Source organism: Scyliorhinus canicula, chromosome 8 (genome assembly GCF_902713615.1).
Source record: "Scyliorhinus canicula chromosome 8, sScyCan1.1, whole genome shotgun sequence".
Lineage (NCBI taxonomy): Eukaryota > Metazoa > Chordata > Chondrichthyes > Carcharhiniformes > Scyliorhinidae > Scyliorhinus > Scyliorhinus canicula.
In genome coordinates, this window is record NC_052153.1 from 161,520,182 (window position 1) to 161,543,668 (window position 23,487).

General features: G+C 45.1%; 1 protein-coding gene across 2 annotated transcripts in view; it reads right to left on the reverse strand.

Moving 5' to 3' along the window:
* Positions 1-4,154: 4,154 nt before the first annotated feature.
* Positions 4,155-23,487, reverse strand: part of cenph (centromere protein H) — a 49,813-nt gene continuing 30,480 nt past the window's right edge. For both annotated transcript variants that reach the window (XM_038805589.1, XM_038805590.1), the window contains exons 6-10: positions 21,947-22,003; positions 11,885-11,948; positions 9,966-10,017; positions 9,178-9,338; positions 4,155-5,520 (exon numbers count right to left, since the gene is read on the reverse strand). In XM_038805589.1, the coding sequence (XP_038661517.1) occupies positions 5,422-5,520; positions 9,178-9,338; positions 9,966-10,017; positions 11,885-11,948; positions 21,947-22,003 (433 nt within the window). In that variant the 3' untranslated portion in view covers positions 4,155-5,421. The remainder of the gene's footprint in view (positions 5,521-9,177; positions 9,339-9,965; positions 10,018-11,884; positions 11,949-21,946; positions 22,004-23,487) is intronic.

The following is a 23,487-nucleotide window of genomic DNA, read 5'->3' on the forward strand; positions in this document are numbered from 1 at the left end:
TCAGCGAGTTTAACATGATCACGACGTATGCCGCAAGGTCCGACCCCTCCATGAGGCCCAGGATCCGCAAATTCTTCCTCCTCGACCGGTTGTCCAGCTCCTCGAACCACTCCTGCCATCTTTTATGGAGCGCCTCGTGCATCTCCACCTTCCCCGCCACGGCCACATAGAACATAGAACAGTACAGCACAGAACAGGCCCTTCGGCCCTCGATGTTGTGCCGAGCAAATGATCACCCTACTCAAACCCACGTATCCACCCTATACCTGTAGCCCAACAACCCCCCCTCTTAACCTTACTTTTTAGGAAACTACGGGCAATTTAGCATGGCCAATCCGCGTAACCCGCACATCTTTGGACTGTGGGAGGAAACCGGAGCACCCGGAGGAAACCCACGCACACACGGGGAGGACGTGCAGACTCCGCACAGACAGTGACCCAGCCGGGGATCGAACCTGGGACCCTGGAGCTGTGAAGCATTTATGCTAACCACCATGCTACCGTGCTGCCCCCTCGTCCTCCCTTTCGGCAGCCTGCTGCTGCAGCTCCCGGATCGCAGCCCCCTGGGCTGTCTGGGTCTCCATCAGTTCCCTGTTGGTTACCTTGATGGACTCCAGCAGCTCCAACTTCAGCTCCTGGAAGCAGCTCAGCAGAATCGTCTGCTGCTCCTGGACCCACTTCCTCAGCTCCTCGAGGCCTTCGCCAGCCGCCATTTTTTCTTCCTGCCCCCGTTTTTTCAGAGGCACTTTCCTTGGTTTTTTTCCTGCCCCGCTCCTGGTCCGGACCATGGGACCGTTGGGGTCGCCTCCTGTCTTTTTCCCCCGTTGGGAATCGCCGCTGCAGCTCCGTTGGGGGCCTTGAAAAGAACCCCAAAGTCCGTTCACCGCGGGAGCCGCCGAACATGCGGCTTAGCTGATCATTGCCGCCACCGGAAGTCGAAGGGCAGACAGTTGTCGGTCTAATGTGCGGCGTCTGTCGAAGGTGGTGCTTTCTCCGGCAGAAGGGAAGGAGCTGGAGGTGGCGGTGGATGCAGAGAAGGCGTTTGATCGTGTGGAGTGGAGTTATTTGCGGTCAGGAGGCCTTCCCATTTAGGTGCCAAAATTTGGGTCAGCCAACAACCTTATTATACTATTACTGGACGGCGAACGCTGAGACGGTAAGGGGCTGGAGTAGGGAGTCGGTGTATTTGTGGGTGAAGATGGAAGCAGCTTTTTGTAAGGGGTCGGGGTTATGGCCATTAGCAACGCTGCCACTTCCGTTCACCCGGGGAGGAATTCGGGGAATCCAATGGTAGTGGCCATGCTGAAAATATGGAGGCAGTTAATAATAAAAAGTTTTGGCAGTACTTTAAGTTGGGGGCAGGGGCGAAGTTGATGCCGATTCGAGGGAACCGTGGGTTTGAGTCTGAGAGGATGGATGTGAGGTTCCAGGGATGGGAGGAGCAAGGGGTGGTGGAAATAAAGGATCTTCTCTTAAAAGGACGGTTATCGAGTCTGGAGGAGTTGGGGCGAAGTTTGTGTTGCCACGAGAGGGAGAGTTTCAGGCACATGCAGGTGCGCGATTTCATGAAAAAGGTTTGTCCGACCTTTCCACTGGCACCACCCTTTTCGTTGCTGGAGAGGGTGTTGTCGGTGATGGGATTGGAGGGGAGGGTTTTGGGAGGCGGATAGGGCGTCTCTGTATGAAGTTAAAGCCACACGGGAAGAGGCGCTGGGGATGGCACTGGAGGGATTGTGGTGTAAGGTGCTGTGGCATGTGAATGCCTCAAACTTGTGTGCGAGGCTGGGACTGATACAGCTAAAGGGCAGCACGGTAGCCCAGTGGTTAGCATTGCTGCTTCACACCGACAGGCTCCCAGGTTCAATTCCCGCTTGGGTCACTGTGCGGAATCTGCACGTTCTCTCCGTGTTTGCGTGGGTTTCCTCCGGGTGTTCCGGTTTCCTCCCACAAGTCCCGAAAGACACGTTGTTAGGTGACTTGGACATTCTATATTCTCCTGCTATGTACCCGAACAGGCGCTGGAATGTGGCGTATAGGGGCTTTTCACAGTACTTCATTGCAGTGTTAATGTAAGCCTACTTGTGACAATAATAAAGATTATTATAGGAAGTACACAGAGCGCACCTGACAAAGTAGAGGCTAAGCCTGTTGTTGGATGGGGTAGAGGATATTTTTAAGCAGTGTGGGAGGGGCCCAGCCAATCACATACTGGTCCTGCCTGAAGTTGGAGACCTTTTGGGGGTCATTCTTCAGCACCACGTTGGTAATCTTGCATGTGGACTGAGAGCCTCGTCCCATGGGAGCCATATTCAGGGTGTCGGGCTTGCCGGAGTTGCAGACAGGAAAGGGAGCAGATGTTTTAGCCTTCGCCTCGTTGATCGCTCAAGCGGGTTCTCTTGGGGTGGAAGTCAGCTTCTTCACCCTGTGCCTAAGTGTGGCTGGGGGACCTAATGGATTTCTTGTTTGGAGACGGTGAAATTTGCTCTGAGGGGCAAGTGAGGGGTTCCACAAGGGATAGAAGAAGATTAATGTTATTTACATAATGCTGGTCAATTTAATGGCAACTTCTTTTAAGGCCAGAGCCCTATGATTAATCACCACATTCATAACACAAATTACCATACGGCATTTAATTATGGCGGACCGTTTGAACTTACTTGTCATAAGATTCCCAACTCCACAATAGGCTTGCTCCAATGTCCACAACTCTTTTAAAGATGCAGCGGATCACGTCTCCTAACAAAGCAGGTTCAACTCTTGGAAAATAGCAGGGGATCCAAAATGTGCACTCCCGCAATGGAGTGGGCAAGGGTGGGATCGCTGCTCACTGGTTCGCTGCCCGCACCCTTAGATCGAGATCATAAAAATCCCAGACACCAGGAACGGGGCAGAAATCCCAGAATTGGCCCCAGCCTCTATGTTATGATGGACAAAGGATGAAAATCCAGCCCTTAGTTATCACGTACTTTTGCCTTCCATCAAAGCTGGAGTTTGCTTCACTTTGTCAGTTTTACATGCTTCCTATTCTACTCTTCTCTGCATTCTACCTTATATATCTTTTATTTCTCTCATAATGCTGCTTTGCACACATCTCTTCCAATCTTTAACCATTTCCTGATCCTCAAATTATAGGTCTTTTCATGTCTTTCGGTGGCAGTATGTAGGAGAAAGTCGCACATAAGGTAGCTCACTCCAGATCCTTGCTTTTTGGTCCTTTTAGCCCGGTTCCCGGGGAAAATTGGTTGACAGTCCCGACCCATCTAACAGTATTTTATGAGAAGATTAATAACATTTTTCTGGCAGGGTCATGACGGGCCAGGGAGGTAGGTACGTTATAGTCAGAATGAGTAGTTTCTTTGCAGGGGTGGAAGATAAGTGCAAGCGCTATTCAGGGAGTCTGGCCAACCATGTGTACATGTTCTAGTTTTGCACCAAGCTTGTGGTCTCCACCACCTAGGTGATTCTGAAAATCAACTGGATCCCTGCTCTTTATTGGCCATATTTGGGATGTCAGACTCACTGGAGACGGGAGTGGTGACCGATGTTTTGGACTTTGCCTCGCTAATTGCCCGGAGGAGAGTACTACTGGGGTGGAAGGCTGCTTCTCCACTCAGTGTGGCTGGGAGATCTGATGGAGTTCCTAACCCTCGAGAAAGCAAAGTACACAGTGAGAAGAGCAATTGAGGAGATTTACCAGAAACGGCAGCCGCTTATTGTGTAGTTCAAGGAGCTAGTCACCACTAGCTGCTAAGGGGGGGATTAGGTTTTGTAAGGGGTAGGTTGTGTTTTGAACGGTTTTGAGACCATTCAAACGGTCTCGCCATAATTAAATGCCGTATGGTAATTTTATATTCCCATATAAAATGGGGAAAAATTGAATAAAATATGTATATATTTTTAATTTTATGTTGTTCCAAAGTCTGTGTCTTGTGTTTTTCTCTCCCTTCTCCTGTTCTCTTCCTTCTAAATGCAGTTTATCTGTAATGTCTTTGGTTCTAAATAATTTTTTTTTAAACCTGAAACTTCAGTTGTCTTACATTTTCTTGCTAGCTGTAGCTAGCAGATTTTGTGTTTTTGTTTGACTTGCAGCATTCACACAATCTTTTGTTTTTTGCTGGAATACAACAAACAGTACTGGAGGCATTATCCACTGATTGGACTGAAGTGAATTTGAATTTTATTCAATTTAAGCTCAATGGCACCAACAGCAATGTTGGCAACACTAAAGTTACAATGGATTACAATGCATTTAAACATTAAAGTCTGTTATAGTGCTGTAATTTACTTGAACCATCAATTAAGTAAATCCATCTAAATTAAGTCAGTTAAGCTTATGTAGAGAGAGGGAGAGGACATCAGTTGGAAATGAGATCAATTAATTGTAGTTTTGGAGTAGACAGGCCATTGGGTATTAAGTAAATTCATTAATCCATGTATCCTGCCTTGGGAGGAAAAGATAAAATAAATGATGTTGGCTTAAAGCATTGACTTGGGCAAAAGTGAGAGCCAGCAGCTCTGACTTAAACAGTTAATTAAAATATACCTAGAGTAAATTTAATTAACCTGTGGGAATCGTGTCAGCAACAAATTTAATAAATTTGACACTGAACAAATGAAGGCTGGAGTGCCACAAACTATTGATTGACCTGAATTCACATCAATAAACTGCAATTATTTAGACTTAGCCACACCCACTGTATCTATTCATATACATACACAAAAATAAACTTTGTTTATGGGACTGAGCATTTTATTTATACTACAAAGATAAAACATACAGAATTAACAGAATTAACTTGCCACAGATTGAATTTATATCAGTGTGGATATATTACATTTTAAAATCGTTGAACACATCACGCTGGGCATAGGTTAAAATATTAGCATTTGTATTTACAAGTAAACTAGATACTAATGTGGGAAGAGAAAAGGAAAGAATCAGAGTCAAGTACAATATCAACCATGAACTCATCAAAATGTCATTAATATCGCACAGCAGATTGTGTACACACTTTGAATGCCTCCAAAGTCATATTCAGTATTGATCAACAGTCTGATAGTTATAATTTAGATATCTACAAGGGCAACTTAAATCACCATCAGAAATTAACTTAAAAACTTTGCTTTGTAGTTAGATATTGTATGGCACAACTTAAAGACATAATTGTAGTTTAAATTCACTGCAACGTGAAATTAGCATATTAAAAAAAATCAATTTAAAAGATAGATACACTTAAAACAAAATTAAAACAAAATTCTGACTGTCCGTTTTTCATGTTTAACACATCTATTTACCAAGAGGAGTTCAAGAATGCAGTTCTTCCCAATGTGGTTGAAAGCATGCAGCAATGGGATGGTATAGATGTTGAGCTTCACTTGGCTTTTCACCATTGATTACAATTGGAAAAAAAATCAATTGCATCAATCTACTTCATCAAGTGGATTATTCTCAAGCTGCAAAACAATTTCCTTCAATCCAGAATCCTTGGCCCAGTTCACTCCACTGGACAGAACAACACCCTGTTCAAATAAGAATCAATTGATGATTACTTTTCAAACAATATCGAAAAACTGTTATTGAAAAACTTTCAAGATTTGCGGGTTAGTACTAAAATTGTTTAACACTTTTTTCATAGAAAGCTATCACACAGTTCCCAGGTGAACAATTAATAAAGGTAACAAGTAACAAAGCTTTACGAACCACAGCGTAACAGGTTCAATTTCCAGTTTGTGTCGAGAAAGCTGACCTCAGCTGGGATTTCAGTAAAGGCACTGCAACTAACTTCTGGACCTGTCAAGTCTCAGTTTCTGATCATTATCGGAGGTATTGTCCTTCAGGTGATATATCTTCCTCAAATTGTAAACAAAAATACTGGAAACAGTAGGAAGGGCAGGCAGTATCCATTGAGAGGGGAAGGTAGGGAATGTATTGGATTATGACCTTCTGTCAAAACCAGGAGATAATACAGAGAGCTAACAAAAAGGACACAGCCAGGGGGAAAACATGTAATTAGGTGGAGAACAGGAAATGTTCAAGTTTTAATGGGTTGAGAAAAAAGGCAACAATGAGACGAGGGGACATAAATTGTCCAGAAATCATAAACCATCTGCTTAACCTGGGTGGTAGAAAGAATTATGGAATCTCTTCTAAGTACAGAAGAACATCTAGAAATGTGAAATGGATAGTCAGCATGGATTTCAAAAGGGAAAAGCAGTGCTTGACTAACATTACTGAATTTTTTGAGAAAGTAATAAAGTAAACAATGGTAATGGAGATGTAATTTATCTGGATTTTCAACAAGGTGCCCTATAATAGACAAATGAATAAGGTCAGAGAAGGTGAGTCGGGATAAGTTGCAGAATGGATAATTAGCTGGCTTTAAGAGAAAAAGCAAGTTGTGGGAGTGAAGGGTAGTTATTCAGTGTAGCAGAAGGTGGATAGTGGTGTTCCATAGGTTCAGTGCCAGGGCCACTGCTAGTCACAATTTAGATTAAGGATTTGAACTTTAGAATTTAAAAAAATTCTAAATTTGCAGATTACACAAAATTGTAGGAATGGACAATACTGAGTAGACTGCAACACATTAATAAACTTGCAAAATGCCAACATGAAATTTAACACAGATAAATGAGGTTGTACATTATGAGTTGTGCTAAAAGCCATAAAACAAACAGACCAAGTACTAGGCTTTATTTCTAGAGTGAGAGAACTGAAAAATAGGGAAGTTATGTTTAACCTGCAATACACCTTGGTTAAACCACAGAGTACTGTGCAGTTTTTGTGCCCGTGAAAAAAAGGCACTGGAAAGGTGTAGGGAAATTAACAAGGATTATACCAGAAATGCCGGGGTAAATGTATCTGGAAAGGATTGACAGGCTACATCTCTTTCATCATGAAAAAGGCCGAGGAGTGACTTTATAGAGGTATTTGAAATTATGAAAGGTTATAGGTTATGATTATAATAGGGTGGATACAGAAAGGTGGTTTGTTTCTGAGAGGCCATTAATACAGATAGTCACCAAGAAATCTAATAAGTATTCAGAAGAAATTTATTTACCCAAACAGTGGTGAGAACATAGAACTTGCTACCTCAGGAAGCAAATAGTATAGATCATTTAAGAGTAAGCTGGGGCAGCATGGTGGCACAGTTGTTAGCATTGCTGCTTCTCAGCTCCAGGGTTCAATTCCGGCCTTGGGTGGCTGTGTGGAGTTTGCACTTTCCCCCCGTGTCTCAGTGGGTTTCCTCCGGGTGCTCGGGTTTCCTCCCACAGTCCAAAGAAGTGCAGGTTAGCTGGATTGGCCATGCTAAATTGTCCCTTTGTGTGCAAGTTAGATGGGGTTACGGGAATAAGGCAGGGAAGTAGACCTAGGTTGGGTGCTCTTTCAGATGATCAGTGCAGACCTGATGGGCCGAAAGACCTCCTTCTGCACTGTAGAGGTTCTAATTTCCAAGCATATGAGGGAAAAGGAAATTGAGAGTTACAATGGTAGATTTAGATGGTTACAGTGGTAGATTTTGATGATGAAAGATGACAGGAGGCTGGTTGGGCCAAATGGCATGATACCTTGCCATTTGTAGGATGTGGAAAATAGCGATATAAAAAATATAGCCACGATTTGCAGAAGATCATAGAACTTGCACTGCAGAATAAGGTCATTCGGCCCATCGAGTCTGCACCTGCTCATGGAAAGAGCACCCTACCCAAGCCTACACCTCCACCCCATCCCGGTAACCCCAACTAACCTTTTTTTTGGACACTAAGGGCAATTTAGCATAGCCAATCCACCTAACCTGCACATCTTTGTACTGTGGGAGGAAACCGGAGCACCCAGAGGAAACCCATGCAGACACGGGGAGAACGTGTGACTCCACACAGACAGTGACCCAAGCTGGGAATCGAACCTGGGACCCTGGAGCTTTGAATCAACTGTGCTAACCACTGTGCTACCGTGCTGCCCATAAGAGGTGTGTTGACAATAGAATAGCAAAACAGAAGAGAACAAACCCTTTTACCTCCACCTTATTCCTGGGCCACTGGAGCCCTCTGTCTTTTTAGATTTTCCATGTTTCCCTTCTCCATTGCTGTTCTGCTAGAACATCAACTGGTTCAAACAAAAGGTTATCAACTGGAAGCATTAACCCAATCTTCTTCACCTCACATTGGTTTAATGTGCTGAGTGTTTCCAGCATTTTCTGCTTAAATTTCAGATTTCCAGGGCAGCACGGTGGTGCAGTGGTTAGCAATGCTGCCTCACGGTACCAAGGTCCCAGGTTCGATCCCAGCTCTGGGTCACTGTCCGTGTGGAGTTTGCACATTCTCCCCGTGTTTGTAGGTTTCGCCCCCCACAACCCAAAGATGTGCAAGATAGGTGGATTGGCCACGCTAAATTGCCACTTAATTGGAGAAAATAAATTGGGTACTCTAAAGTTTTTTGTTTTTTTAAAATTCAGATTTCCAGTATCTGCAGAATTGTGTTTCCTATCTGTTTATTCCTGCAGCACTATTCAATAGGCGCTAGGGCTTCTGGTTTCTCAGGTAACCTTCTTCCTGAAACCAATACTGCTGAAACCTATAGATTAGTTGACCACTCACCTCATTAATCATTGTAGTAGCTGTTTGCATGCAAAAAGAGTGCTGCATTTTTCTGCATAACTGTCAATACACTTTAAACTGAAATTATTGTTTGTGAAATGTTTTGAAGTATTCTGTGAGATGATACATGATTATGTAATAGCAAGTTTCAATGATCCTGCCTGAAAATGTGTGTCTGTGCACATGCGGATGCTGGAAGAGGCTAGGATTGGAGTCATTGGCAATGCTTCTAGCAGTTGAATAGTCTTCTAACACCTGGGTGGAGTTTTTACTTGTACCGTTGCCAACCTATAATTTCCCCTCATTATTTTGTTGGGAATAAAATTACTGGCTACAAGTCCATGGCAAAATCCTGAAAACCAAGGCCTGAACTAACCAGGATCACATATGGAGCAGGAGTATCTGGGCAAAATTCTAGAGTAAGCCCAAATTGTATGTGTGAGGAAGTCAAAGCATTCAGGAAAGGAAGGGAGAAAATCTCAAAATGCAATTCAGAAAACACCATTATCAACATTTAAGTACATAAAGCAAATGTACAGCATTTAATTGTAGTTTTAGTTATCAAATGTTGGCAAATTCTACCTGCAAAACCTTCTGAATTAATGTCACAATCTTCACGTGCTCTCGCAAGTTTTTTTCTCCACGTTTTGGAAGTTCACTCTCCAGTTGTTTAAGCAACTGTTGCTGTTTCCTTTTTTCAGCTCTCATGTCCTGCAATACACCTTGCATCTTTCGTTTTAACACTAAGTGAATAAAAACGTACATTGCTGTTTGAGTGTGTGGATTAAGAATTCAGATCTAACTTTGTATTTATTTTCAGAGCAGATCTGTACTAATTTCAAACTTGTTAATTACCTAGTAACTATGTTAACATACTTGTATCTATTGTAAATATTATAAATTTGTGCCACCTAGCAGTTGGCTAAGAGGCATTGGTAGGTCTGGGTGCAGTCACTGAGTTATTGGTGACTTGGCTTCTTATCAAAAAAAAATCTTATGAAATGAATGGGGGCAACACAGTGGCAGTGGTTAGCACTGCTGCCCCACGGTGCTGAGGTCCCAGATTCGAACCTGACTCTGGGTCACTGTCGGTGTGTATTTTGCACATTCTCCCCACGTTTGCGTGGGTTTCGCCCCCACAACCCAAAGATGTGCAGGGTAGGTGAATTGGCCACACTAAATTTCCCCTTAATTGGAAAAAATGAATTCCAATTAAATTTATCTCTAAATTTATAAAAAAAACATGGATGGAATGATATACTCTAGCTAGTCAACAGATAACTATTGATATAACAAAGTAGTGCCTTAAAATAATTTTACCAACGTACATCTATACAATAATGAAACAAATGTATCTCTACTGTAATTACTTAGCCTCTGCTTTTGAACTTCAAGCACTGAATTCTCCAAAGTGTGAATTTCCTGCAATAGAAAATAAAATTAGTAATTGGTTTTCATCAAAATCTCTCACAGCACATTTTGTGCTTTTATTAGTGATGAGGAATGCAATGCTCCCCATTTCAGGCAGTGTTAGCATTAAGCACTATCAGGTCAGTTGGAACACAGCTTATTATAAAGTCTCCTGCATTCTGCCTCAACGATGTGCCTCAGCCCCACCCAACTCCAGAACAGCACTATTCAATCTCAACATGGCTTCTGGAAATGATTTAATCTCACCAACCTGGCTAAACATTTTGAGGAAGTCACCAAGTTGGTGCTTACAGGCAGCCCAGTCAGAGTGTATCCTGATTTTCAAAGAGCCTTTGATAAGGTGCCACATAATAGGCCACTAAATAAGATACTAGTCTTGATGAAGTAGCGAGGAGATTCGGGTCTGAATAAAGAACTGGCTGAACCTTTTAGGATAGAAAGCAGTTATTAATAATAGTGATTCTGCACATCAGTTATAGGGTGCATAAGAATTGCTGTTAGAACCGTTGTTTTTCCACCATCTTTACCAATAATTTGGACAAAGGTGTCAATCATTCACAAATTTGTGGATGATACAAAGAAATGTACAAGTATTAAAACTTTAGATGAGAAAAATAGATCTCCAGTGGATCTAGTTTGGGGAGGTGGGGGAAACAGGATCTGTATCTGGAAGATGTTATGCTTGGTGCTGGCCCAGGGCTGACTGCTCAAGGTTGCCAAGTAAGAAACTGAGCTGGTATTTTAATTCTCTATGAATCCTTGGCGACCTACAAGGAGTGACTATTTTGTATGTTTCCAATTTTAAAAAAAGCATTAGCCTGTATTGACAAGATGATTAAGTACAAAACTATACGGCAAATAATTGGCACCTCTACATGAAAAGAATGCACCTCAGCTGTAGATAGAAGGGAGGTACAAACAAACATGTGTTTCCCATCCTCCAATTATTCCAAAAGTGCTTTACAGCCTATTAATTACTTTTCAATTGTGGTCACTTGTTCTGTAGATAAACACAGCAACCAATTGTTACACAGTAAGACAAGATCCAACAAACAGCCCTGAGACAAATAATCAATAATCTGACTTTTTGGCAGTTGAAGAATAAATGTTGGCTTGAATACTGGAAAACCTCTGAATAAGCAGGGACCTCACAAGAAAAGGCACCCCTGGCCTGTTTTTTGAGGACTACACTGCTACGCCACAGCCACAAACAGTCTTGATTAGACGCTACCTGGAACACCACAAGCAATTCTGGGAATTATACCGTAGAAAGTATATTAGACTTCGAGAAGGAGTAGATTTACCAGCAAAATACTGGGATTCCACGGGTTACGTAACCAGGGAGGATTACACAAACTAGGGTTGCATTCCCTGGAATTTAAAAGGATAAGCTTTCAAGATATGAAGGGGAACAAATAGGGTAGATAGAAATGACTTCCACTGGTTGGCGAGTCAAGGGCTAGGAGAGATGGCCTCAAACCTGGAGGAAGCCTTTCAGGAGTGAAGTTAAACATTTCTACACAAAGGATGGTCGAGGTATGGAACGCTCTTCTGCAAACAGCAGTTGATACTAAATATTTGATTACTTTTAAATCTTAACGAAGATATTATGGGATATGGAAAAAATACAGGTATATGGAACTTGGTCACAGATCAACTAGAATCTCACTGAATGGCAGAAGGGGCTTCAGTGGCTAAATAGCATATTCCTGTTGGTAGACAAAAAGAAAGTCAACTGTAATAGCTTATAACTGAAAGTTCAGCAATATAAAGTGCCTACAGAAAGAAAACATTACAATGTTGGCAACAATTTTCAACCCCAAAATACAAGCATTATTATTATTCATATTAGACTTACTTTCTGGGTAGCTAGAATCTCAGAACAAAGACCTAAAGAGTGCTTGATTGTTTTCATTATCAACCTAAAAACAAGCAATGATTTATGAAAAAGCTGTTGACTTTAGTTGTACACTACAATAAACACTGATTTTCATTACTTTATCCAACTGGTGAAAACAAGCATTGAAGTGGTTCTGCACTAATAAGAAACACCGATTTGATAGTCCGATTTAGCAGCCAATTTCAGGCTAGTATGATTATTAAGATTCAAATTTTCCCGCAGGCAGTAAACAGAAACTGACAGGTTTAGCACTCAATTTTCATGGAAGAGAATATGTCGGCTCTTCATACCCACTTCCACCAAAAGTGTGGAGTATGCTGACTGGAACGCAGAAGCATGTTGCAGGATGGCAGAGGGACAAATGTAAGGCTATCTGATGCAGCACTGGGGGTCCTGACGGAGGAGGTCCAGAGGAGGTTGATGTCCTCCATGCATGGTGCTGTCCCTCCCTCCTCTGCTGCAGCTGGTATTGCTCTGCCTAGACTCATGTCCTTCTCCCATTTTTTTGGTCAGATCAAAGAGGCCCCGAGCAAGATGCTGATAACCAAGCACTCCGTACTCCTGGTGACTCATATATGGTGGAACAGTACAGCGCCTTCCCTTTTCATGAAATCCTTAACATCATTTATTCCATAAATTCTGTAAGCGTTGGTGACGTCTCGACAAAATGCCTGGTCTCCTGCTGTGTTTTGAGTGTCTTCTTCCAGTAGCAATGACCATGAAGCAATGAGTAGCCCTTTAAGTGATACTTGAAATAGTCACCGTAAATGTATTTATTCCCAAATAACTGATTGCTGTTTGGAGAGGGTGCTAGTTGAAAAATGAAAATCGCTTATTGTCACGAGTAGGCTTCAATGAAGTTACTGTGAAAAGCCCCTAGTCGCCACATTCTGGCACCTGTCCGGGGAGGCTGGTACGGGAATCGAACCGTGCTGCTGGCCTGCTTGGTCTGCTTTAAAAGCCAGCGATTTAGCCTGGTGAGCTAAACCAGCCCCTTGGAGCCCCAGACACCAAATGCCATGCAACCTCTAAAATCGCTAGTGCCAATTAAAGAAACATCTGTTTAACTGGCCTCTGGGCAGCCATTCTTAGAGCTGGCTGTAACTCCTTAAACAAGATGGTATCCTACACTTCCCTGTGTCTGCATGGGTCCCACCCCAACACAAAAGATTTCCAGGGTAGGTGGATTGGCCACGCTAAATTGCCCCTCAATTGGAAAAAAAAAGAATTGGGTACTTCAAAAAAGATGCCATCTTACACTAAACGAAGGCTAAACATGCACCTCAGCTAAGACATCACCTTGGGCACCTCTTTAGTGCCTAAAGTATTTGGCAAGAATCTTCCTCAAAATGCCAAGTTGCCTTATGCAGCATATTTTTTATTAAGCTTTGCCACAAGGAAAGCAGTTTATGGATGGAGTAATAAAATGAACATGTAAAGAGTGAAAAATAAGGAAAATATTACCATTATCAGAACAATGAACTTCCAAAAAAAATATGGGCTATAGGTTTACACTAATAAACAGATGATTATTTGATAAATATCAAGCAAGCAGCTACCTGATAGCTCATAATTCTTTCGTCCTTCCACGCAGTCTCCACCATGTATGCCCGGTGGAGGCTAATTTTGCCAATTTCCTTCCTAACCAATTCACCTCTCCCACTGCAGACCCTGTGGACTCTGTCAGGTGATCAGATCTCACTGCCCTTCCGTGCATCTCCCTCCAGAATGTCTAAGTACTTGTGAACAAGTCCTTGCCATCAAGGACGACTGCATCAATATCATGGCCTTGATGAAAACCTGTCTCAGGGGTGTAGAAACCATTCCCCTATTTAAAGCCTCCTTTCACCATTTGTCCCACCCATCACCACCTACAAGTTCCCTGCTAAGTCACTTCCTTGTATCACTCTCCAATCACATCCCCATCCTTACCTCCTTTTATATCTGTCCCTGGGGGAAAAAATACTAAAATTAAATTCACTTAATACTGCCCTTTTAAAATGACAGTTATCTAGCTGCTCGCTGCAACTTTTGCGCAGCTACTGATTTGCTCATCTCCATAACAAATGTCTTAGCCCTCAATTAAACTGTTACTATCTTACTCTGCCCTCTTGTAAGGCTTCATCTCAGTTTCCTCAAGTCCACACAATGCAGTCTTGAAAGGATATGGCGAACAGCTGGTTGAGCCATCCACCGCGTGATCTGGCTGGACCATAGAGCACTGCTGGCACCTTAAAGCATGGAAGTGCAGCAGGGGGTGAAGAAGACATTTGATATGTTGGTCTTCATAGCGAGACAATTTGAATACAGGAGCAGGTATGTCTTACTGCAATTATACAGGGCGTTGGTGAGACCACATCTGGAATATTGTCTCCTTATCTGAGGAAGGATGTTCATGCGATAGATGGAATGTAGCAAAGGTTTACCAGACTGATTCCTGGGATGGCAGGACTGACATATGAGGAGATATTGAGTCAGTTAGGATTACATTCGCTGGAGCTCAGAAGAATGACAGGGAATTTCATTGAAACCTATAAAATTGTAACGGGACCAGACAGGATAGATGCAGAAAGAATGTTCTCGATGGTGGGGGAGTCAAGAACCAGGGGTCACAGTCTGAGGATACAGAGTGGACCATTTAGGACTGAAATGAGGAGATATTTCTTCACCCAGAGTGGTAGGCCTCTGGAGTTCGCTACCATGGAAAGTAGTTGAGGGCAAAACATTGTATGTTTTCAAAGAATGAGATATGAGAGAATGAAAGTTGCCACCCAAGTTGATAGGGTTGTGAAGAAGGCCTATGGTGTGTTGGCCTTTATTGGTAGAGGGATTGAGTTCCGGAGCCATGAGGTCATGTTGCAGTTGTACAAAACTCTAGTACGGCCGCATTTGGAGTATTGCGTACAGTTCTGGTCGCCTCATTATAGGAAGGACATGGAAGCTTTGGAACGGGTGCAGTGGAGATTTACCAGGATGTTGCCTGGTATGGAGGGAAAATCTTATGAGGAAAGGCTGATGGATTTGACGTTGTTTTCGTTAGAGAGAAGAAGGTTAGGAGGTGACTTAATAGAGGCATACAAAATGATCAGAGGATTAGATAGGGTGGACAGCGAGAGCCTTCTCCCGCGGATGGAGGTGGCTAGCACGAGGGGACATAGCCTTAAATTGAGGGGTAATAGATATAGGACAGAGGTCAGAGGTGGGTTTTTTACGCAAAGAGTGGTGAGGCCGTGGAATGCCCTACCTGCAACAGTAGTTAACTCGCCAACATTGAGGGCATTTAAAAGTTTATTGGATAAGCATATGGATGATAAGGGCATAGTGTAGGTTAGATGGCCTTTAGTTTTTTTCCATGTCGGTGCAACATCGAGGGCCGAAGGGCCTGTACTGCGCTGTATCGTTCTATGTTCTATATAGCTCTTAGGATGAAAAGGATCAAAGGATATGCAGGAAGGCGGGAGTAGACTACTGAGTTGGATGATCAGCCATGATAATAATGAATGGTGGAGCAGGATGGCCCTCTCGTGCTCCTATTTTCTATGTTTCTGTTTGCTCAATCACCTCATTATTCCTTGTTCATCCTGGAATGCAACAATAAATCCATCTTATTTTCTCTACTGCAAACGGTCTTCTTAAATCTCTCCCCATCTCTTCCAATCTTACTTCCAACAATGAGCATGATCAAAATGGACTTCTTTGTCACCAAGGTAGAGACCATCCAACCAGCTTTGTCTGCCACATCTCTCAACTAGCCTTCCAGGCCAAACATCCTCTAAAGTTCCCACCAATCCCTGGCCTTTTTTTTTTCTCCACCCCTCTTCAACAGTATAAAACCCATCCCTGAAATGGACTTAAAATTCGAACACTGTTCCTCTCTCCACAGATGCGTCCAGACCTGCAAAGTTTATCCAGCACTTAATTTTTATTTCAGATTTCCAGCTTCTGCAGTATCTTGCTTTTATCCTCCAAAGCTCCCTAACCATAAACTTTCATTCTTCTCTAGTTTCTTTACCTCCCTCATGCCTACGCTGAGCTTGTCTTGTCTATGAGACCCAGATCCTGTTCCTTTAATCCACCCAACTTGCCCTTTTGGCCTCCATATTAGTCAATATTATCAAAGATCCTCACCTCTGCAGCTTAAAAACTTCCTACAGAAGGAGACAAGGACATATCTGCAACCACCACGATAGAAACTATTAGAATAGCTGCTGGACGCAGACATCCTCAGCAGAGGGAACTGTAGTGACATGTACGAACGACTGCTAGAGAGGCCCGACACCGAACTGGACACGACAAGGAGGAAATGGGAGGAAGACTTGGGGTTCAAAATAGGGTGGGGACTCTGGAGCGAAGCACTGCACAGCTCTACCTCCACATGCGAGAGGCTCAACCTAACGCAGCTAAAAATGGTCCATAGAGCCCACTTGATCAGAACCCGAATGAGCAGGTTCTTCCTGGAGGTGGAGGATAGATGCAAACAGTGCCAAGGAGGCCTGGCCAACCACGCCCATATGTTCTGGTCTTGCCCCAGACTTCCTGGATACTGGACAGCCTTCTTCGAGGTAATGTCCAAAGTGATGGGGATGAGGGTGGAGCCATGCCCGAAAGTAGCGGTCTTCGGGGTATCAGACCAGCCAAATCTCTTCATGGGGAGGAGGGCGGACGCCCTTGCCTTTGCCTCTCTGATTGCCTGCCATAGGATCCTGCTCGGCTGGCGGTCAGCAGCACCACCCAACGCTGCAGACTGGCTGTCCGACCTCTCAGAATTTCTCCAAATGGAGAAAATAAAATTCACTATCCGTGGGCCGGCTTCCACAAAACATGGGAGCCATTCATCAGACTGTGCCGAGACCTGTTTGTGGCCAACACATGAATAAATAAAGTCAGTAGCCAAGGGGAAATAGCCAGCACAAGATAGAAAGAGGAAAGCGAGGGAGGACTGGGGCATGGCGTGGGAGCAAGGTGAGGTTGCAAAACCCAGCAAGATAAAGTGGGGAACAGCAGTGAAAAAGAGGGGAAGGGGGGTGGGTCAAGGAGAGAGGAGCTGGGGGCGGGGAGGGGGGAAAGAGGAGGACAGTAGGCTGAGCCAGCCATATGGCAACAGACTGTAAATAGAGAAAACCAAGAAGGAGCCTTTGTGACTGTACAATAAATGAAAATGAACAGCAATGTATATAATTTTGAAAATGCCAATACATTTTTTTTTTTTTTTAAATCCTCACCTCTTAGGAATTGTCCCTCTCTCTTTTAATCTATTGTCATCACCCCTCCCCTCAATTTAAAAAAAACCCTTGACGCTACGGTTCTTGCAAACTACCACCCCATCAAAAACTTCCCTTTCCTTAGATATGCTGCCACCTTTCAAATCCATCTCCATCTTTTCCGTAACCCCATGCTTCAACCCCTCCAATCAGTCCCGTTCCAGTACAAGAGTGACTCTTATCAAAGTCAAAAATCATTCTAAATCACTGAAAAAGGTAAATTATCTCTCCTTGTCCTTCTCAACCTGTCTATTGCCTTTAACACAGTTGACCAAAGGAGACTGCTGGAGTGAGAGACAAGAGTGGGAATGTGGTGCGGAAGGGGGTAGAGGTGAATGAGGTCTTCAAGGACTTTTACGGGGAACTGTACCGGTCGGAGCCAACGGGGGAGTGGAGGGGAATGGAGAGGTTCCTTGACAGGCTTTCTTTCCCGAAGGTGCAGGAGGAGAAGATGGAGGGGCTGGGTGCGCCGATTGAGCTGGAGGAGCTAGTTAAGGGGATCGGGCAGATGCAGTCAGGGAAGGCACCGGAGCCGGATGGGTTCCCGGTGGAATTTTATAAAAAGTTTGTGGACCTAGTGGGCCCCTTGCTGGTGCAGACACTCAACTAAGCGTGGGAAGGGGGGACTTTGCCCCCCAACGATGTCGCGGGCGCTGATCTCGTTAATTTTAAAGAAGGACAAGGACCCCCAGCAGTGTGGTTCATACAGGCCCATATCTCTCCTCAACGTGGATGCTAAGGTGCTGGCAAAAATCCTGGCCACCAGGATAGAGGACTGTGTGCCAGGGGTTGTGCACGAGGACCAGACAGGTTTGGTGAAGGGAAGGCAGCTGAACACGAATGTGCGGAGATTGCTGAATGTCATCATGATGCCGGCGATTGAGGGGGAGGCAAAGATAGTGGTGGCGCTGGATGCGGAGAACGCCTTCGATAGAGTGGAGTGGGGGTACCTATGGGAGGTGTTGGGGAGGTTTGGATTTGGCGAAGGGTTCATTAGATGGGTAAGGCTGCTATATGAGGCCCCAATGGCGTGCGTGGCCACGAATAGGAGGAGGTCAGAGTACTTCCGGCTTTACCGAGGGACCAGGCAGGGTTGCCCCTGTCCCCCTTGTTGTTTGCACTGGCAATCGAGCCGCTGGCGATGGCGTTGAGAGATTCAGAGAGGTGGAGAGGCTTGGTGCGAGGTGGAGAGGAACATAGGGTGTCGTTGTATGCCGACGACCTGTTACTGTATGTGGCGGACCCGGTGGGAGGGATGCCGGGAGTGATGGAGTTGCTAGCCGAGTTTGGGTCCTTTTCAGGTTATAAATTAAACTTAGGCAAGAGCGAGGTGTTTGTGGTGCACCCTGGAGACCAGGAGGAAGGAATTGGTAGGCTCCCGCTTAGGCGGGCAGGGGAGAGTTTTAGGTACCTGGGGGTGCAAGTGGCCAGGGACTGGGGGACTCTCCACAAGCATAACTTCACCAGGCTGGTAGATCAGATGGAGGAGGCGTTCAGGAGGTGGGACATGCTGCCATTGTCGTTGGCGGGGAGGGTACAGTCCATCAAAATGTCGGTGCTTCCGAGGTTCTTGTTCCTTTTTCAGTGCCTGCCCATATTTATCCCCAGGGCCTTCTTTAGGAGAGTGACCAGCAGTATTCTGAGCTTTGTGTGGGCACATGGGACTCCGAGAGTGAGGAGGGTGTTCCTGGAGCGAGGAAGGGATAGAGGCGGGCTGGCGCTGCCCAACCTTCTGGGGTACTATTGGGCAGCCAATGTGTCAATGGTGCGTAAATGTGTGATGGAGGGGGGAGGGGCAGCGTGGAAAAGAATGGAGATGGCGTCATGTAGAGGTACGAGCCTGGGTGCCATGGTAACGGCACCGTTGCCGCTCTCCCCTAAGAGGTTTACCACAAGCCCGGTGGTGGCGGTGACCCTAAGAATCTGGGGACAGTGGAGACGGCATCGGGGGGGAAACAGGGGGCTCGATGGAGGCTCCACTGGGTGGCAACCATCGGTTCATCCCGGGGAACACGGATGGGGGATTCAGGGGGTGGCAAAGGGCGGGCATCAGCAAATTGAGGGACCTGTTTATTGGCGGGAGGTTTGCGGGCCTGGGGGAACTGGAAGATAAATTTGGCCTTTCCCAGGGAACATGTTCAGATACCTGCAGGTAAAGGCGTTTGCTAGGCGACAGGTAGAGGGATTCCCTTTGCTGCCCTCGCAGGGGACGATGGACAGAGTGCTTTCGGGGGCGTGGGTCGGAGAGGGGCAGGTGTCTGACAGCTATAAGGTAATGCAGGAGGTGGAGGAGTCGTCAGTGGAGGAGCTGAAGGCTAAATGGGAGGAGGAACTCGGGGAGCAGATAGAGGACGGGACTTGGGCGGAGGCCTTGGAGAGAGTCAACTCTTCCTCCTCATGTGCGAGGCTTAGTCTCATCCAATTTAAGGTGCTGCACCGGGCCCACATGTCCGGGACTAGGATGAGTAGGTTCTTTGGGGGTGAGGACAGGTGCACCAGATATTCGGGGAGTCCTGCGAACCACGCACATATGTTCTGGGCATGCCCAGCACTGGAAGAATTCTGGAAGGGGGTGGCGGGGACGGTGTCGAGGGTGGTTGGATCCAGGGTCAAACCAGGGTGGGGACTTGCGATTTTTGGAGTTGCGGTAGAGCCGGGAGTGCAGGTGGCGAAAGAGGCCGGTGTCCTGGCCTTTGCGTCCCTAGTAGCCCGTCGAAGGATTCTGTTACAATGGAAGGATGCAAGGCCCCCAAGCGTGGAAACCTGGATCAGTGACATGGCGGGATTTATAAAATTGGAAAAGGTCAAATTTGCCCTGAGAGGATCAATACAAGGGTTCTATAAACGATGGCAGCCTTTTATGGACTTCCTGGCTCAGAGATAGGTAACTTGGTCAATAGCAGCAGCAACCGGGGGGGGGGGGGGGGGGGGGGTGCATTATTGTAGTGTTTATTCTGTAACTTTATAGTGTGTTAATTTGCGTTGTTGTTAAAATGCTGGGTTGTTCATGGGGATGGGGCGAATGTATATGACTGTTAATATTATTGTTATTTTCGGTATTTTACTAAAGTGCGTCAATGTTGTATAAAATCAAAATTTTTCAATAAAAATTATTTTTTTAAAAACACAGTTGACCAAACCATCCTCCTCCAATGCGACTGACTAATCCCGTCAAACTGGTGGGACTGCTCCAATGCGACTGACTAATCCCATCAAACTGGTGGGACTGCTCCAATGCGACTGACTAATCCCGTCAAGCTGGTGGGACTGCTCCAATGCGACTGACTAATCCCGTCAAGCTGGTGGGACTGCTCCAATGCGACTGACTAATCCCGTCAAGCTGGTGGGACTGCTCCAATGCGACTGACTAATCCCGTCAAGCTGGTGGGACTGCTCCAATGCGACTGACTAATCCCGTCAAGCTGGTGGGACTGCTCCAATGCGACTGACTAATCCCGTCAAGCTGGTGGGACTGCTCCAATGCGACTGACTAATCCCGTCAAACTGGTGGGACTGCTCCAATGCGACTGACTAATCCCGTCAAACTGGTAGGACTGCTCTGAACTGGTTCCATTCTTAACTAATAATTATCGTCAGTGTACCACCTACAATTGCTTGTTTTCACATTATACAAAAGCAAAGGTTTTGTTTTCACAAGTATGCTGATGACATCCAGCTCCACATTACTAGCATCTCTCACGACTCCTCCACTGTTATTAAATTATCACTCCGTTTATCCAACAATCAGTACTTGGCAAGCAGAAATTTCCTCCGATTAATTATGGGATAGGCCAGGCTTGTCCAACACATGGCCAGGAACCGGATTGTGGCCCTCTGACGCCATTCTATGGAGCTCCTGGAGGCATTGCTTAAAATGCCAGTGAGGGAGAGAGAAATGGAAAGAGACAGCCGGGCTCAGGGAGGAGAGGTTGCCACGTTCATTTAACGTGACTTCATCTTTTTATTGTCTGTGTCTCCCCCCTCCCTCTCAACTAGCTTTGTATTGTCAGCAAATCTTGATAGACAAAGAGTCTGAGAATAATCCAAGTCATTAAAAAAATTTTAATTTATTTTTTAAAAAAGAGTACCCAATAATTTTTTTCCCAATTAAGGGGCAATTTAGCATGGCCAATTCATCTACCATACATATCTTTGGGGTTGTGGGCTGAGGCCCATGCAGACACTGGGAGACTGTGCAAACTCCACATGGACAATGACTGGGGCCAGGATCGAAACCGGGTCCTCAGCGCCATGATGCAGCAGTGCTAACCACTGCGTTACCATGCCACTTTCATAATCCAAGTCATTAATGTTGTATATAAGATTGATAATAACCGAGTTCCACCACAAATCCTTGCCGCACTTGAACGAGTTACACTTGACAACTTGAAAATGCCCCAATATCCCTGTCCTCTGCTTCTTCTCTGTTAACGATTTCTGTATCTATGTTAATATACTACCTCAACTCCACATGTCCATATCCCTCGATGTGGCTCGGCGTCATATTTTATTTTATATAGTTCCTGTGAAACTCTTTGGGATGTTTGATTATATTAAAGGCACCATATAAATATAAGTTTTTTGTATTAAATCATGTGCAGTTGTACTGAAGGCCAAATTTAACTTTCATAGCAATCAAGAAAACATACACCCATAGAAATAAAGCAGAAATTTGACTCATGAACCCACTTTCACAGATGCACATAAATGGAAAAGACAATAGAACATTCACTAAAATCCATGCATTGGAAATACTTACTTCCCTTCTTCACCGTTCATTTGAGCTGCTTCTCTGAGTGCATGCGTGAATTGAAGCCTGTAAACCAAAGAAATATAACAGCTAGTTACTTTGTATTTTTCTTCTTTGTGATTCCCAAGAAAGTTTCTAATTGAAAGGTAGAAAAACTCCACTGGAGCTCTGCTATAATGTGGTCCATTGGGCAGCATAGTGGTTAGCACTGCTGCCTCACAGTGCTGAGGACCCGGGTGTAATCCTGGCCCGGGTCATTGTCCATGTGGAGTTTGTACTGTCTCTCCGTGTCTGCGTGCGTCTCACCCCCACAAATCCAAACGTTGTGCAGGTTAGGTAGATTGGCCATGCGAAATTGATCCAAAGGTTGTGCAGGTTAGGTAGATTGGCCATGCGAAATTGATCCAAACGTTGCGCAGGTTAGGTAGATTGGCCATGCTAAATTGATCCAAAGGTTGTGCAGGTTAGCTAGATTGGCCATGCGAAATTGATCCAAAAGTTGTGCAGGTTAGGTAGATTGGCCATGCTAAATTGATCCAAAAGTTGTGCAGGTTAGGTAGATTGGCCATGCTAAATTGATCCAAAAGTTGTGCAGGTTAGGTAGATTGGCCATGCTAAATTGCCCTTTAATTGGAAAAAAAAATTGTGTGCTCTAAATTTATTTTTTAAAATGTGGTCCATTGTGCATGGCTATGTTACGGTCCACTTCACATGGCCACATTACATAGAACATAGAGTGCAGAAGGAGGCCATTCAGCCCATCGTGTCTGCACCAACCCCCTTAAGCCCTCACTTCTGCCCTATCCCCGTCACCCAATAACCACTCCTAACCTTTTTTTGATCACTAAGGGCAATTTACCCTGGCCAATCCACCTAACCTGCACGTCTTTGGACCGTGGGAGGAAACCAGAGCACCCGGAAGAAACCCAAGCTAACACGGGGAGAATGCGCAGACTCCGCACAGTGACCCAGCAGGCAATCGAACCTGGGACCCTGGCGCTGTGAAGCCACAGTGTTATCCACTTGTGCTACCATGCTGCCCTGTGCTACCATGCTGCCCTGTGCTACCGTGCTGCCCTATTACAGGTGAGATCACATTATAACAAGGTTTTCTCAAAAGTGCCACGGTAGTAACCACAATATTAAAACCAACAAAATGAAAACATTACTTCTAATAATGTCTTGGGCAGCACGGTAGCATAGTGGTTAGCACAATTGCTTCACAGCTCCAGGGTCCCAGGTTCGATTCCCGGCTTGGGTCACTGACTGTGCGGAGTCTACACGTTCTCCCAGTGTGTGCGTGTGTTTTCTCCGGGTGCTCCGGTTTCCTCCCACAGCCCAAAGATTTGCAGGTTAGGTGGATTGGCCATGCTAAATTGCCCTTAAGTGTCCAAAATTGGTCTTAGTGTTGGGTGGGGTTACTGGGTTATGGGGGGTGGGGTGGGGTGGAATTGCAGGTTTGGGTAGGGTGCTCTTTCCAAGAGCCGGTGCAGACTTGATGGGCCAAATGGCCTCCTTCTGCACTGTAAATTATATCTATCTATAATGTG